At 37.9% G+C, this 16,887-nt stretch overlaps 1 protein-coding gene across 1 annotated transcript in view; it reads left to right on the forward strand.

Moving 5' to 3' along the window:
- Positions 1 to 16,841, forward strand: part of LOC116716537 (ryanodine receptor 1-like) — a 30,863-nt gene extending 14,022 nt beyond the window's left edge. Inside the window, 33 exon segments of the mRNA XM_032557359.1 lie at positions 36 to 170; positions 290 to 402; positions 477 to 573; positions 649 to 758; positions 862 to 913; positions 1,010 to 1,102; positions 4,622 to 4,721; positions 4,801 to 4,880; positions 4,963 to 5,039; positions 5,148 to 5,221; positions 5,743 to 5,760; positions 9,025 to 9,105; positions 9,208 to 9,296; positions 9,464 to 9,592; positions 9,673 to 9,777; positions 10,268 to 10,349; positions 10,436 to 11,156; positions 11,158 to 11,746; positions 11,823 to 11,905; positions 12,080 to 12,239; positions 12,338 to 12,424; positions 12,574 to 12,846; positions 13,201 to 13,331; positions 13,445 to 13,487; positions 13,561 to 13,694; positions 13,791 to 13,851; positions 13,932 to 14,078; positions 14,163 to 14,297; positions 14,384 to 14,540; positions 15,075 to 15,139; positions 15,228 to 15,328; positions 15,405 to 15,456; positions 15,540 to 16,841. Coding sequence (XP_032413250.1) covers positions 36 to 170; positions 290 to 402; positions 477 to 573; positions 649 to 758; positions 862 to 913; positions 1,010 to 1,102; positions 4,622 to 4,721; positions 4,801 to 4,880; positions 4,963 to 5,039; positions 5,148 to 5,221; positions 5,743 to 5,760; positions 9,025 to 9,105; positions 9,208 to 9,296; positions 9,464 to 9,592; positions 9,673 to 9,777; positions 10,268 to 10,349; positions 10,436 to 11,156; positions 11,158 to 11,746; positions 11,823 to 11,905; positions 12,080 to 12,239; positions 12,338 to 12,424; positions 12,574 to 12,846; positions 13,201 to 13,331; positions 13,445 to 13,487; positions 13,561 to 13,694; positions 13,791 to 13,851; positions 13,932 to 14,078; positions 14,163 to 14,297; positions 14,384 to 14,540; positions 15,075 to 15,139; positions 15,228 to 15,328; positions 15,405 to 15,456; positions 15,540 to 15,635 — 4,470 coding nt within the window. The 3' untranslated portion in view covers positions 15,636 to 16,841.
- Positions 16,842 to 16,887: the final 46 nt, after the last annotated feature.

Here is a 16,887-nt window from a genome sequence, read left to right on the forward strand (position 1 = left end):
TCGGAAATGTTTGTGGCCTGTTTTTGTGTAAAAAGGTGGACAACCCCTCCATGCGCTGGCAGATGGCCCTTTACAAAGAGATGGCAGGAAAGGCTGAAGATGCTGATGCTCCAGTGAAAGTTGTCAAGCGAGTACAGGAGGTGTCTGCTGTCCTCTACCATCTTGAAGTGGTAAGCACAAGAGAACCAGTAATATGGCAAATGTAAATTATGTATCTCAACCACAGATAAGTAGATAGGAAGGACATTAGTAGGAAAAGTAAACACCAAAATGTTTCTGTCTCTGCAAGACGGAGCATCCTTTTAAATCCAAGAAGATGGTGTGGCACAAATTGCTGTCTAAGCAGAGACGCAGAGCCGTGGTGGCCTGCTTCAGAATGACACCACTTTACAACATTGCAAGGTGAGAAAGCCACACATACCGTGGATATTTACTGAATGGAGTTCAACATTCATGACTGCTAACATTCCTTCCAGGCACAGAGCTTCAAACATGTTCCTTGAGGGATACAAGCGCAACTGGATTCAAACTGAGGGTTGCTCATTTGAGGACAGGATGATAGATGATTTATCTGTGAGTAACATTTCCTTCATCTACATCCAGATTTTCTCAGATTTTCTCTTACATTTGTTTTCCTGTGACGTCTAGAAAGCGATGGAGCAGGAAGAAGCAGAGGAAGAAGAAGAGAGGGAAACCAAGCCAGATCCCCTTCACCAGCTTATTCTTCACTTCAGTCGAACAGCGCTGACAGAAAAGAGGTCAGGCAGGTCCAACCAAACACAATTAATAATATGAAGAGCATTAAACCACGACTGTGGCAAAATGCTCTCATAAGATTGTTGCCTCTTCTTGCAATTTCAGCAAACTCGATACAGATCATCTGTATATGGCATATGCAGACATTATGGCAAAGGTACGTTCTCACGTGAGATCCCAGCTGCGAGATTTGATATTTGGCATCTTGTTTATTGTACGGTTGAAGTGACTTTTCACTCTGTCTTTATATTAGAGTTGCCATATTGGTGAAGAAGAAGAAATGGCAGAGGAATTGATGGAACAATCTGAAGATGAGATGTCCTTTGAGGTGCGACAGTCAGAACTGGTAATGGGCGACCAGGGGCTAGGGACCAGGAACACGGCGGAGCGGTAGCTTTCGATGCATCGAGTGAACTCATCATTGGAGCATTTACGTCACAACCACATCTCTTTCTCTCTGTCCCGTCTTGTTATCTTTATGTGCTTTTTGTCGGCTCTGCTTCATTCATTACCTAACTCAGCAATCACAAAGCTCCAATCCAGATGTCCTTATTTTTTTTTTACCAGTATCTCAGTTTCAAAAACAAAACATTAGATTTGATTTTACTGTGAAGCAGCTTCTTAGGTAGTTTGATGTGGCGTATACCATTTCAAAGAGTTTGTTAGTACATCTATTTTTTCATGGCCTAAACCTGGATTGGGTCCAACAACAGTGTTGAATGTTCAGATTTCTTCTGTTTTAGCTCATTTTCTTTTGAATATTTCAGATCATCAAAACCTGTTTATGTATTTTTAACATCCCTTGAAAAAATTTTGTAGGCCAGCCAACTCTGGAAAGGATCATCAGTGTTCCTAGTTTTTTCTATATGGGGATAGTGGTCACAGTGGTTTGCTGGAAACAGTTTTGTGACACTTTCAAGATGGACAGATACTAATGACTTTGTTTCTGGTTTCTTAGTTTTTTTGAGATCCTTTTGCCTCTAGCCTAAATAAAAAATAAACATCCCAGAAAATAAATGTTTAATAACAGTTCTGATTCAGGCTGGAATGAGGACAAAATGCTCAAAGGTGTAGGGTTTGGAAAAACAAGTGTTGCCTAAGCGACAACAGAGATGGCATTCAAAGGAGATGACTGCGAATGCAAGACTGAGGAATCAAGTCTGGTGTTTTCATACCAGGTCCATGCAAGTAGATGAGACTTAGGAAAGAAAAAAAGACGTGGTTGATACAGCCACAGGAAGTACAGAAAGGGCAACAAATAGTTTTTATAGAACATATAGACAGGTTTTATTTACACTCCACATATGCATTTTCCCAGGAATGAGTGCAATTACTGACAGAGAAAAATTGTTTACTACTTCATGTTTAAGCAAGAAGAGCATAATGGGGGAGGGGATTACTTTTCACATGTGAAGTGGATTTGGCTTGAATTTCTTTTATCCCCTAAAGGAATGTAATCAATATTTTGAAGAATTATTTTTTGTATTTACTCAAGTATCTAATATTTAATTTGTTGATGATCTGAAACATTTAAATGCAACCAAAAAGGCAAAAAATCTGTAAGGGCATAGTAACGTTTCAGCAGTGTAACTCAAGTTAATATAAATGTTTTCATCATAATAATCTTCCGCATTATTATTGCATACATATTTTTTTTCTTAAAACTGCAATAAACTTTGTATGCAATTAACCTTTATTGTCCTACCTTATTTTAAAGGTAAAATATTAAAGCAAAGAGTAAGAATAAGAGAGTAAAAATTTAATGTTTTTTTGGTGGAGATAATATGCAATATTAATGTGCAACTCCAGCCGTTTCTGAGCAGACCATCACTCCTTTCCATCTGAGGCTGTGCACTCATTTGTTCACCCTGTGCTGACCTTGCAAGCTCCACTATCAGTCAAGTCAGCTTTCTCTGTTTCCTTTGGGCATTTTTGTGCTTCGTCAGGATGTATCATTTTACACAACTAAAATGTTTATGAATCCAAAAACGGCTTTTAAATATTTCTAAATGCTTACTGCAAACTGGGGAGTAAGACATTCCTCAAGTCAGAGCTTTTTAAGACTATTTGATCGTTAAAAATATCTCAAGATGCCGTTATGGCAGGTCAAGGACAATGTCATTCCTCCCAGTTTATATTGCTGTCTGTTGTCTTTCTCTCTTTTGCTTCTTCCACTGCTCCATGTAATGTCCCTCACCTTCATAACACCTGTCTTACTGACTGGATGTACTGACCAATGCTCCCTTCCCCCACTCACATAGCAAACTGACTACAGTGAAAGCCAGAATAGCACACGCATCACGATTGGCAGTCTGTTCATGCAGTCACGCTTTCAAAAGTTAGCACACAAAAATCCTAGAACAATTCGATATCACTAGACTGTCGGTGACACGAGCACAAGCGTAACTCTCAGGTCGCACGACACATAGTGGGTAGAGCACAACTAAATGTATGTGGGTGGGAGGGTGGTGGTGGGAGGTAAGGGAGGGCGGGATCAAAGGTTTTCTAAAATTATTTGTGAATTGGTTGAGCAGATGAATGTTCTCTAAATTCAGGACTTTCATTTGACAGCCATTGTCTTCTTGCACATGTCATTTTATTTCAACGTAAAAATAATACCTCTTTATGTTGTCATTGATGTATTTCTTAATTGAAGCATTACCATGAAATGCCAATAAAGGGGGAAGTCAGTGGGTGGTTGTTAGCCTCTGTCCAAAACATCTTATTTGCAGAGTTCCTGCAACTGAGATACTTTGGAAACGATACTGGGGCGATATGCCAAATCAGTGGGGTCATTTCCTGTAGTCCAACGCTTGCTCAAGCCAGCAAACGTGAAGAATTAGTGTAACAGATCCTTTACTAATGAACTGAGCTATGAGAATGTGTGTAAGAGACAGACACTTTGAAATAGTAGTGATAATTCCTAATGATGCATGTAAGGAAACATTAGTACTGTAAATGAAAAATAACTAATTATAGTGATCAACAATCCAGGTCTTTTTTTTTTAGCAGGATTGTGGCAATTTGTAGCATTTAAAGGCAGTCAACACAGTTTTTACATTTTAAGAATTGTGAAGAAACCTTCATAATCAGTGCAAGTTTAAACCATGGTTAGGGCAATAACAGGAAAAATGCAATCTTAACGGTCTTAATCCTTAAACCTAAGCTTAAGTGAATGAAACATTATAAATTTCTAAACTCCTCCACTGCTTTGAGTGCTCCATCATATGTTCTGATTCTTTAAACTGATGTCACTCTGGCTGCCATCTGCTGCAGTTAAGAGTTTAGCCCCTTGTGATTAAAAAAAAAAAAAAGAAAATAAATACACAACATTATTTTTCAATGCATCTGTCTAAAGGGACTTGGTGTAAAACCCCACAATTTACTGTCCTCTAGAAATACTACAAAATTGGAGTCTAGCTTCTTTAAAATGGCAAAAACTATCTTTTCTTTTTCTCCTACTCCAAGTAGGTATGACAACTGTGCATAAAATTACCATAGAAATATCAAAACATGTTGATTTACTAAAAAGTAAACCCTGTTTGTGGCTTAAGTAATATACCATATTGATTATTATATTTTACTAATGTTAGAGCATTTGATTTTTTTTCATGAAGGTTCAAATTATGAATAAATGTAGATTAAATGTAGAGTATAGATCAACTTAATTTTGTGCAGATTAATATACCTTCTTTCTTGTAGATTTTAACCAGGAATTATTAAACTGTCACCTTAACTATGGTGATAGGTGGCACTCTGTAACTGAATACGTTACCAATTGGTTAAGAGCCTCACCTTCCTATTTTAATGATCTGTGTGAAATATATCACTACCAAAAGCTCATCTTGATTTCTGCCCACCAAAGGAAAAAGAAATGGAGAAGCAAAGGCTTCTTTACCAACAGTCCAGACTTCATAACCGTGGCGCTGCAGAAATGGTCCTGCAAATGATAAGTGCCTGCAAAGGTAATCTTCCTCTGTTTTTACTCTAAAGAATGTTTTCCTTCACTGTCTCCCTGTGCTCGAATCTTCCTTTGTTTTCTAGGTGAAACTGGCCCAATGGTATCTACAACCTTCAAGCTGGGCATTTCTATCCTTAATGGCGGAAACAGCGAGGTTCAGCGGGTATGTGTTTTTGAAACAAACCGTTTATTTGGTAACTTAGTGGCGCTGTTTTAAAACTGATTTTCTTCCACTGTATTGTCAGAAAATGTTGGAGTACCTGAAAGACAAAAAGGACGTGGGCTTCTTTTTGAGTGTCCAAGCTCTAATGCAGACTTGCTGGTTGGTTTTCGGTCCTTAAGCTATTGTCTGTGGAAAATAGTGAAGTAGTTGTATGTTTCTGACCAGTTAGGACTACTGAATGAAATCAAAGGTTTATGTTTTAAACAGCGTACTGGATTTAAATGCCTTTGAGAGGCAAAACAAGGCAGAGGGGCTTGGCATGGTTTCAGAGGAAGGAACAAGTAAGTCTCTGATTTCTTCTCTACTTTCATACGTAAGATATTTAAGATGCAGACAGTGAAAATGATATCACACCGTTGTTTGATATTTTTTGCTAAGTAATTAAATGTACATATTCTTTGCTGCTCGTTCTCAACAAGATATCGGATAAAATCTCAATACTCATGTGAATCCAAAATAAATAATTTACTATTTAATTCATTTTGTTTTATATGCTTACCATCTTCAACATTAAAACACAAATTTGATCTGATAGAATGACAAGTTTGCTAACATAAGTACTATTAACACAGTGAAAATGTAACAGAATTTAGTCAAAAATCATTTCATTTGTATGTCTATTAGTGGTCTAATTCTGGAGAATAATTAGAAATTTCAACCAAAATGATTTTGCCATGGAATGTTGTTAATATCCTCCCCAACCTCATCTCTTAGTCCTCTGCTGTTGTCAACACACTGTTCCTCTCTCCCTTCCCCATGATCACTGCCACCCTCCCCATGTCCCTCCTTTCATGGTCCTCAGACTTGAACCTAGATCGGGGTAAATCATCATTCTCTCCATCGGCCTCTCTGCTCTCTCATTCCCCTGTCTCACTTGCTCAATTCTCTTTTTTTTTTTAATGATGATGACTCTGTTGAGAGGGGATTGTCCATTGTTCATGTTCACACCTCGCGTGCCCTTCCACCATTATCGAGGGTCAAAAGGAGCACAATCCAACAACTAGATAGTTTATCTACTAAATATGAATTGAAACCAGATCTTTAGCAAGACAAATCAAAATATTTTTCTAAGTTTGATTTCACAATGAAATTTTTCTGTGCTAGGTTAGTCAGAATTACCAAATAACCTCTCTTCTCTAAATGCCAGTTTAATGAGGAATTTTATGTTACCCAACACTCCACTTTTAGTTTCATTAGACCACAGGACAGTCTATCAGCAACAACAAGATGATTTGGGTTCTAATTTCACTTTAAGGTTGCTGTCACTGATCTGACAAACTGTAATCTTGATTTCTATGTTGCTTAGCGCCCTTTTAACTTGCAAAGCCTGTGACTTAATTTGTCGTGGTTAAAGACTCTCACCAGCTTAAGCCATTATCTTCACAAGGTCCTTTGCTTTTGTTCTCATCATGCACAAATCCCACACCATAACACGTTGTGTGGCCTTAAAATACTTTCCCAAATGTAATTAAAACATCATCATCTATATTCTCTCAAAGTATTTAAAGGCATTATAATTTTAGCGTGGTTAAACTTCAGAAATTGAGGCTAATAAACAATTCTTAATCAATGCTCCCTTGTTATTCTGGTATTTAGAAAGTAGAAATGATGTCATCATGATGTCAGATTCAACCTAACATTTGATTGGTTGTTAGGCTCTGCGGCTCTGTTAGCCCTCCCTATTAAACTTGCTGAAGACTAAGATAAATTCACTTTTCAACAAATATATAATTTAATGCATACTGAATTAAAATTGTATTTTTATCTTATCTTATAATATCTCATAATTTTGATTACTGTTGAATCGAATTGTTTTTATAAATATCAGTATGTATTATGTTATGCATTAGTTATGTATAGATTCATTTTGTTAGTATTTAATTAAAAAACACTTTTAATTTTATTCCAATTTTCACATATAAATATTGATTTGATTAGTTATTTTTGTTTTACATTATGGCACTGATAGGTTTATTTTGTCATAACCTGCAAAGAATCAGCCAGAGACAGAGATTAGGTTTCTTTTGATTTCTTTTCTGCAGAATAGGAGAATTGAGAACAGACGCGACGAATCGCTGTCAAACACTGTCTGGACTCAATTCTGCCAGATCTTTCTTTGCATTTCTCTTTATTGTATAGAAAAAGGAGGTTGGGCTTCTCTTCACACAGTCACACAGAGAATTGACCAACCGTCTTTACATTCTGAAACCTCCTATGGACATGCCCTTATAAGGGCATGTGGCTGACCACAACTAATCAGTTACAGATGGAACTAATAACACATGAATGTTTAACGTTTTTAGCTTCCAAGCAAACATCCTAAACAAAGTTAATAATATACTACAAAAGAAAGAAAAGTTAAGTAAATATAAAAAGAAGAATAATATGAGAGTAATAATATAAAAAGAATAATATAAAAAGAATAATATGAAAACATAACTTGTAAAATAAACTCATGAGTAAATGAACAGGAGGATAATTTTTCTAACAGGCACTTTTGGCCCTCGATATTCCATGTGTTTTCCATTTTTAAATGCCATGAATGGAATCCAATATTTTATGTTCATTTACATGTTCCAACCCAAACAACTAATTTTCCATTCAACTCTGACTGCACACCTTTTTAGGGTAAACCTAAAAAGATGGGAACAGGTAGTTGACTCAAAAGTCATTTTCACATTGGACTTTTTGTTTGGTCCCTTAGAGCCTCAGACTGATCTAATACTGGATTCCCTTCAACATTTCAATGAGATGCACCAATCAGGCATTCACTGACAAACTTTCTTCTCTTTCGAGGTCTGACCAATAAATTTGAGTTTTGCTCGGTAACTCGGTAAAGATGACTTAATTAGAATCACAATATGTTGATGCATTTGTAAATGGGGATAAAGTTGGTCATTTCTGTTTTTATTCATTTGATGCAGATGCAAAACAAACCAATCAATGAGCCAATCAATGTAAATTGGTCTCATTTCTCTGTCTGGATAATTGATTGGTGCATCACTAATGTTGATGGACAATGTCCTCTCTTACTTTTAATTGACATGTCCTGAATTGTTCAGTGTTTGTGTGTGTTTTACTGCAGGCAGGGGTGCACTGCTTTGGAAAGCACGGTAGTATAAATCATCATTAAAATAGGGCAGCTGATTAGTCAATTGTCAATTTGTCAGGCACAAGGTGTTCGATCCAAACTTTTTGCCCTCAATTTAATGTATGCAAACACCAACTGAATTTTAGTTTTCTGGAAAATATATGGATGTTATACATCTCTTTACCCTAAGCGACTTCTAAATGTGTCCATAAATGTTCCCACCTAACAAAAGGAAAGATAATTATGATGAAATGGAAATGGGATAAACATAGAAAACTAAAAATTAGATTGTTTCTGCTTTAGTGAGAAATATGAATATTGGTATTAAACAAATATGTTATTTTTGAAGTCCCATTTTGGCGCATGGTATATATTGTGAAAATCATCACCACCTTACTTGATTTGGAGGCAAAGGTTTTCAGATCCAGCACCTTGTGCCAAAAAGATTTATTACCTACGGAGGACTTTAGAAAACGGATAAAATGGCCACATCTGTAATTTTTGTGCACTTTACAATTTTTGCATTGCTTATTCTTCTGCGATGAAGCATAAATATGGCTAGATAATCAGTTCACCCCTGAACGCTGTAAAATCTTGCCATTAATTCCATCTTTCCATTTGTCAAGCAGTAGATTCTTAGTTCAATTTATACTTGTTAATGTGGCTGTTTTCCACTGCAGCTTGTTTTCACCTGACGTGTTTGTATGTGTTGTTAGCACCTCTTGTATGTTGTTTGACATACAGTATGACTGCATGCCTGTGTCCTCAACATTAACCATATATTTATAACTCTTTGTAAGCGGTGACAGTTGCAGTATGTGACACTAAAACTCATTTACCTATGATGGTAAGTTGAAAAAGTAATTTAATCAATTTTTAAGAGATATGTTTAAGCTGTTACCAGCAATCTTTTTTTTTCTTTTTGTTTAATAATCTAGGTGAATTCCCGTACTTTGTTTCATACATTTATTTGTGTTAATCTTTCCGCTGAAGATGAGAAAGTCATGGCGGACGATGAGTTCACTTGTGACCTGTTCCGTTTCCTGCAGCTCCTCTGTGAAGGTCACAATAATGGTGGGAACAAGTGATGTTTCAGATTCAAGTTGGACTGAAATCAAATCAACAATAAATTCCATCAAAACAGACTTTGCAAGCTGAATAATCCTGTTTCCGCAGATTTTCAAAACTACTTGCGGACACAGACAGGAAGCACAACCAGCATCAACGTCATCATCTGCACTGTGGATTACCTCCTTCGACTCCAGGTACACTTTGACAGTAATCTGCCCTACACAGAGCATGGTGAAAATTATTAGAGACTTAAAATAATAAAGCGTGCAGTACATATGAGCAAATCATTCCAGAGTTAGTGTTTGTATAAATAATTTTCAAATATGCCAATGCTTTGAACAGTTTCTTTTTTTCAATCAAGGAATCTATCAGTGATTTCTACTGGTATTATTCTGGGAAGGATATCATCGATGATCCAGGCAAAAAGAATTTCTCCAAAGCTATGACAGTGGCAAAACAGATTTTTAACAGTTTAACAGAATATATTCAGGTACTTTTACGACAAATTACCAATTTATGTTGTTTCTTTGTAAGTTAGTTTGTAATGAGAAGCCTTTTTGTTTTCTGCAGGGCCCGTGTACAGGCAACCAGCAGTCCTTAGCTCACAGCAGACTGTGGGATGCTATTGTCGGATTCCTTCATGTGTTTGCCCACATGATGATGAAGTTGGCACAGGTGCACAAATTGATGCAACTCAAACATATAAAACGAAAATGCATTTATCATAACTTTTTATATAGTTTTTCAAATGAGCTTTTGTAAAGCTCTGACTTGCCGGTGTAGATTTCAATGCAAACAACGTTAAATGAAAGAGAAGTCAGAATATTGTGCAAAAAGCATCATAATAAAGCAGAGTTTAACAAATGTTTTCAAACAAAAATGACCCAAAATAATAGTTGATATCACTGTCTTTTGTTCAGTTTTGTTACATCATGTCACCAAGAAGTTTGCGTAAGTTCAGTATTCTTAAATTAGGCAGTTGAAATTAAAGCACAGTGAATGTTTTCTATAAAAGTTATCCATAGATGTCTCATAATAAGACATCTGTCTTCCTTGCTAATTCTTCCTTGTATGTCTGAGTTGTCCACTGAGGACAATACCTTGTAGTTTATTATCTACTGCATTCCAGTCATGATATCATTACTGTATTTCTTTATGACCACAGGACTCCAGTCAGATTGCTCTGCTGAAGGAGCTTCTTGACCTTCAAAAAGACATGGTTGTTATGCTGCTCTCACTATTAGAGGGTAAAAAAAACTTAAATACTGCCAAATAAATGTGATTAATGTGATGCCTTTATATCACTTGTTTGATTTTTTTATTCTTGTTTCAGGAAACATAGTTAATGGTACAATTGCGCGGCAAATGGTCGACATGTTGGTGGAGTCCTCCAGCAACGTTGAGATGATTCTCAAGTTCTTTGACATGTTTCTCAAACTGAAGGACATTGTTGCCTCTGATGCTTTCCGTGACTATGTCTCTGACCCTCGAGGGCTGATCTCTAAGAAGGACTTTCAGAAGGCTATGGACAGTCAGAAACAGTACTCCCCCTCTGAGATCCAGTTTCTTTTGTCCTGCTCAGAAGCAGATGAGAACGACATGATCAATTACGAGGAGTTTTCCAATCGTTTTCAAGAGCCAGCCAAGGACATCGGGTTCAACATCGCAGTGCTGCTCACCAACCTTTCTGAGCATGTGCCGCACGACTGCCGGCTGCAGAATTTCCTGGCGCAAGCAGAGAGTGTGCTCAACTATTTCCGCCCATTCCTTGGCCGTATTGAGATAATGGGCGCTAGCAGAAAGATTGAGCGCATCTACTTTGAAATCAGCGAAGTCAACCGCAGACAGTGGGAAATGCCACAAGTGCGAGAGTCCAAACGGCAGTTTATATTTGATGTCGTCAACGAGGGCGGTGAATCTGAGAAAATGGAGATGTTCGTCAACTTCTGTGAGGATACCATCTTTGAGATGAATATCGCTTCACAGATTTCAGAGCAGGAAGAAGAGGAGAAGGGAGAAGAGGATGATGAGGGAGATGAAGGAGGGGGAGAGGGGGGCAGCAGGTGGAGGCGGGGATGAAGATGGCAATGGCGACGAAGGACGACCCGAATCAACCTCAGCATTTACAGACTTCCTCCACAGCATGTCGAGCTTCCTCAGCATCTTCACCTTCCGTAACCTCCGCAGACAGTATCGCAGAATCAGAAAGATGACCTTTAAGGAGATCGTGGTGGCTTTGTCCAAGTTCGTCTGGGCTATCTTGATGAGCATACTGACCTTCATTTACAATGTGTGCAAAGGCTTCTTCATGATCATCTGGCAAGCGCTGTTTGGAGGTGGATTGGTGGAGGGAGCTAAAAACATAACAGTCACTGAGATTTTAGCAAGTATGCCAGATCCCACTCAAGACGACGTGCACGGAGATGGACCAGGAGAGCTGGGGACAGGGGAAGAACAAGAAGCTGGGGGGATAACAGACACTGGTGAATCGGGGAGTGGTGAAGAGGAAGAGGAGGACACGCAGGAAAATGAAGGAGGAAGGATTCCGGGTATGGATGCTCCAGGTGGACTTGGAGATATGGGTGTTGAGGAACCAGTTGAGCCTCCGACTCCTGAAGGGTCTCCCATTACAAAGAGAAAAATGGTAAGGACATCTCTAAAAAAATTAACAATCTGAAAAAAGTCCTTGTATTGTGGATGATCTTTCCATTTCACTACAGCCAGGAGAAGAGTCTGATGCAAGCCAAAAACCACCTGAGCCTGCTCCTGTGGAAGAAACCCCTCCAGAACCAGAAAAGTCAGAGTAAGTTTAAGTTTTCTTTTAAGTACTTAATGTGTGGGAAACTGACTTAAAATCTAAGTACTAGAAAGTAACACAGATATCATTCAAAACGAAGCACATTAAGATGGATCAACAGTGCCAAGGTGATGTTGATGACTAAAATTATACAATGAAACTTGCGTGTTTCATTTCAAGTGTTGAAACTGGTGAAAAATCTGAGAAAGTAGCCAAGAGCAAAGAAGAAGAAAAGCCACAAGAACCAAAGAAATCCGCAGCCAAGAAAGAGAAAAAGCAGAAGAAGCACCAGGGTTTTCAAATCTGGACTGAGCTGGAAACTCAGAGAAATAAATTCATGGTGAGGGCATTGTACCTTTTGTGGTAAAAACTAATGTAATGGCATGCCATTTTACATTTTTTTGTGGAGCACCACAAATACTAATCTCTCTTTACCAGAACTACCTCTCCAGGAACTTCTACAATCTGCGATTTTTGGCTTTGTTCCTTGCATTTGCCCTGAACTTCATTCTTCTTTTCTACCGGGTAAAACATTTTGTATTGAAACATTGTTTTCAAATGTTGTACAGATTGTAGCTGAATTATTAAGTTTTTAGGCCTACTAAGCATTATGACTTTCTGATCTTTGGCAGCATTAGATTTTATGGCTCGTCTTGGTCTTTTGTTTTGTAAAGGTCTCTGATACTCCACCTGAAGGGGGTGAGATGGAGGGATCCGGACTGTCGGAGGGAAGCGGGTTGTTTGAGGGTTCTGGCTTGTTTGAGGGCTGTGGGGATGAAGCTGAAGGATCTGGAGCAGATGGAGGAGGAGAAGACGAGGAAGAAGATGTTCTACTTTATTTCTATTTAGAGGAGAGCACTGGATACATGCAGCCCACACTATCATTCCTAGCCATTCTCCATACAGTCATTTCATTTATTTGTATCATTGGGTACAACTGTCTGAAGGTATCACAAAACATACCTGCACTTTCTTTTTACAGTGTCTTGCAAAAGTATTCATGCCCCTTCGATATTTACACATTTTGTCTGTGGGATGCCTGATTCTTCAATCCAATGCAGCCTAAAGCATCCAAGGCAGCAGGCTGCATTGGATTTTAATTGGTGTACCCCAGTAAAGATAAGTGTACACCACACTTTTGAGTTTTATATTTGTAAGCAGGTATCATTTTTCATCACATTGTAACCTGACCAGATTTGGAAAAAGAGGAATGAATACTTGTGCATCAGTGTTGAAAACAAAATTATTAGCTTGAATTTCTTGCAATGAGACCATTTTTAGCTTAAGTTTGGTTTTACCAGATCCCGCTGGTGATCTTTAAAAGAGAAAAGGAACTTGCAAGAAAGCTGGAGTTCGATGGCCTCTACATCACTGAGCAGCCTGAGGATGACGACATCAAGGGCCAATGGGATCGTCTAGTCCTGAACACACCGTAGGGAGACCGGAGGAAAAAATGGCTGTTTCATTACAGATACTGTTAAACAATATCAGAATTATTAGGTTGCTGTTAATGCAGTTAATGCTTCGTGTTGCTTATCTTTTCAGCTCTTTCCCAAACAACTACTGGGATAAATTTGTCAAACGAAAAGTGAGTAGATTCTTGATTATGGTACAATAGAGATTTTGTGCTCTCTAATATGTAACATACTGTCTGTGTCCAGGTCCTGGATAAGTATGGAGATATTTATGGGAGAGAAAGAATCGCTGAGCTACTGGGCGTTGATTTAGCCTCCTTGGATGTCAGTCAGCAACATGAGAAGAAACAAGAGGAGCCAGACAACTCTGTGTTTGCATGGTGAAGTAGAGCTTTGCTATAAAAGGACAAGAAAATGGGTTATATATCTACTTTTGACTGAAAAAAGTAATTATTAAACCATATTTTATCTTTTAGGGTGACTTCCATTGATATCAAGTACCAGATCTGGAAATTTGGAGTTGTGTTCACGGACGGGGTAAGAAAATGAGTAATTGTATATTTCACTCTGTGCTTTGTCCATCCCCTTGATACTTTATTTCCCGTATTTTCCTGTAGACCTTCCTTTATCTTTGTTGGTACCTGGTGATGTCCCTGCTTGGTCATTACAACAACTTCTTCTTTGCCTGCCATTTGCTGGACATTGCAATGGGTGTCAAAACTCTACGCACTATCCTGTCATCAGTTACACACAACGGCAAACAGGCAAGAGCAAAATAAAAACTTCAGAATGCATCTTTAGCTTTAGTCAGAATGTATTAGCTAATTTTTTTGTGCTGTGTGTTGCAGCTCATGATGACAGTGGGCTTACTGGCTGTGGTGGTGTATCTTTACACTGTGGTTGCTTTCAATTTCTTCCGCAAGTTTTACAACAAGAGCGAGGATGAAGACGAGCCCGACATGAAATGCGATGACATGATGACTGTAAACCACTGATTATTGCAAAAGACGGCTGTTTTTAATCATATATAACCTCCCAGTTTATGTTTATGAGGTTTTCTCCTGTGCAGTGTTACCTGTTCCATATGTACGTGGGCGTGCGTGCTGGTGGAGGAATTGGAGACGAGATAGAAGATCCCGCAGGAGACGAATATGAGCTTTATCGAGTGGTCTTTGATATAACCTTCTTCTTCTTCGTCATTGTCATTCTGCTGGCCATTATTCAGGGTAAACACATCCTGGATGATGGTTTTTAAATTAACAATATGTGAAGATACTTGAAATGGAGAGAAACTGGCTAGTACCAGAATCAGACTATTTTAAAAAGAAGCGCAAAGAAAAAATTTGATCTTTTCCACTCAGTGAATGAACCATAGCTAAGCTGGTCTGGCAACACTTTTTGGCATGGATGTTACTGAGGGAAGAAGGTTTAAGTTGGCAATTTTCATGGGTATTTAAAAGAAAAAACCAAGACAGGTCCAGTTTCATTCAGGCTTGGAGGACGAGACTTTGAGCAGATCTGTGTCATCATTTTCAGCTTTCAAATGTGTTTTGTAGCTTTTACTTATGGCCTCTGGTCTCCTCCTAATACTTATGAACAGCAGCCTCTCATGGCAGGAAGGGCAGAAAAACTGTTGTTAAATCTTATTATATCATAAGCCTTAAAGAGAAATCAGAAAAATCGGCAAACAAAAGCTCTGAACGGATGTTTTGCGTGCAACAGATTTTCAACTCCTATCATAATATGTTAAAACCCTGCAGGTCTGATTATTGATGCCTTTGGAGAACTCCGAGACCAACAGGAGCAGGTTAAGGAGGACATGGAGGTGCAGTATAATACTGTTATTGCTGATTGATACCTTAAAGTACATTTGGGATGAGTGTTTATGTTCTTCATTGTTGATTGTTGTGCAGACAAAATGCTTCATATGTGGCATTGGAAGTGACTACTTTGATACAACCCCACATGGCTTTGAGACCCACACCTTTGACGAACATAACTTGGCCAACTACATGTAAGCATCTCCTCTGTATTGCAGTGTTTGCACAGGTGCAGATGAGAACAGATTAATATTGGAGTTTTATTTTCAGGTTCTTCTTGATGTATCTCATTAACAAAGATGAGACAGAACACACTGGGCAGGTCGGTCTGAGGCGTTTTCAATTTTTTATTTCGTTTTAAATTTTGAATTTTTGAATTCTTGTTCTTGCGTCCTCTGCTTGCAGGAGTCATACGTGTGGAAGATGTACCAGGAACGATGCTGGGACTTCTTTCCTGCTGGAGACTGTTTCAGAAAGCAATATGAAGATCAGCTTTCCTAATTGACAAATAAACAAAAAGTACTTTTGGAAGGAAGGGAAGGTCATGCCTGAATTACACATCTAATCAGCCTAGCAGCACGCTCACCTGTGTAACACACTTTTTCTAATGTTCTAGACCCAAACTTCCCTCCCTGTCGTCTGTTCATCCCTACGAATCATCTCTCCTGACCCATCCTCCTCATTCCTGTTTTAGGACCACTCATGTCCATCCAGTGTGGTTTATATCTAGAAGGGATTTTAATAGTTGCCAGTATGTGAGATTAAGTAAGCACACAATGCACATGTACTGTATGTAAGAACATTAAAAACTTTAGATGTAGCCGTAATTTTTACATTCATTACCAGTTTTTCCAAATATCCATTTTTACCGTGTGATTTCTTAATTTATTTATTTCCAGTTTGGTCATTTTGAAATGTTGGAGTTTTATTCTTTATATAACCTTACGTGTGGATTTGTAGATAAATCTGTAAGCTTTCACGTTGTATTTTGGATTATACTCTGTTACATCATGCCTACCTGCCTGTAAGCCGTCTCTAACGCTGTATATCATGGATCACTAGTGATGTGGCTGCAGCCTTCTTTTTTATTCAACAAACAATAAATGGTAACTAAATAATACTTGATTATTAGGTATTTTTAAATGAGAAATTATTTGTACAGTCACCACACACCTATATACAGAAGATTATAAAACAACACCTGCCAAGTCAAAATACCAGATTTTCTGATGTGAACACATGTAATCAGAATAAATCATTTCAGAAGTGTTCCTGCTATTAATGTGTCAAATATATTATAAATATGGTGTCAAAATCTGGTCTTTATCCTATCCTCAGTGACACGCAATTTCAAACAAGTGTTTGAAATTGACAAACTTTTGTAAGTTTTCTTCAAAATCATTTTGAGGAAAACTTCCAAATGCTTTAGCATAATAATAAAAAGGCTGCAATAACATTGAATAAGTGTGCGCGCATTACTGTAAATCTAATACTTTAATGAAGCGGACCCCAGTAGCTGGGTTGAATATGGAAGTAAGTTGACAACTGTTTTTTTTTGTTTGTTTTATTTTGTTTTGTTTTCATGTTTGCTGTGGAAAGACAGCAGGATGACAGAGGTGATTTTCTGTCACAATATTGTTTATTTATATTCAACCCTGATTTTGTGTATGTAAAATTGATCTGATAATAAAGAAAAACATGACAAAATCTCTTTCTCCATTGACTCTCTCTGCACACAGTGCAACAGTTTGCG

This window comes from Xiphophorus hellerii, unplaced genomic scaffold (assembly GCF_003331165.1).
Source record: "Xiphophorus hellerii strain 12219 unplaced genomic scaffold, Xiphophorus_hellerii-4.1 PGA_scaffold_64__1_contigs__length_250000, whole genome shotgun sequence".
In the NCBI taxonomy this organism is placed as follows: Eukaryota; Metazoa; Chordata; class Actinopteri; order Cyprinodontiformes; family Poeciliidae; genus Xiphophorus; species Xiphophorus hellerii.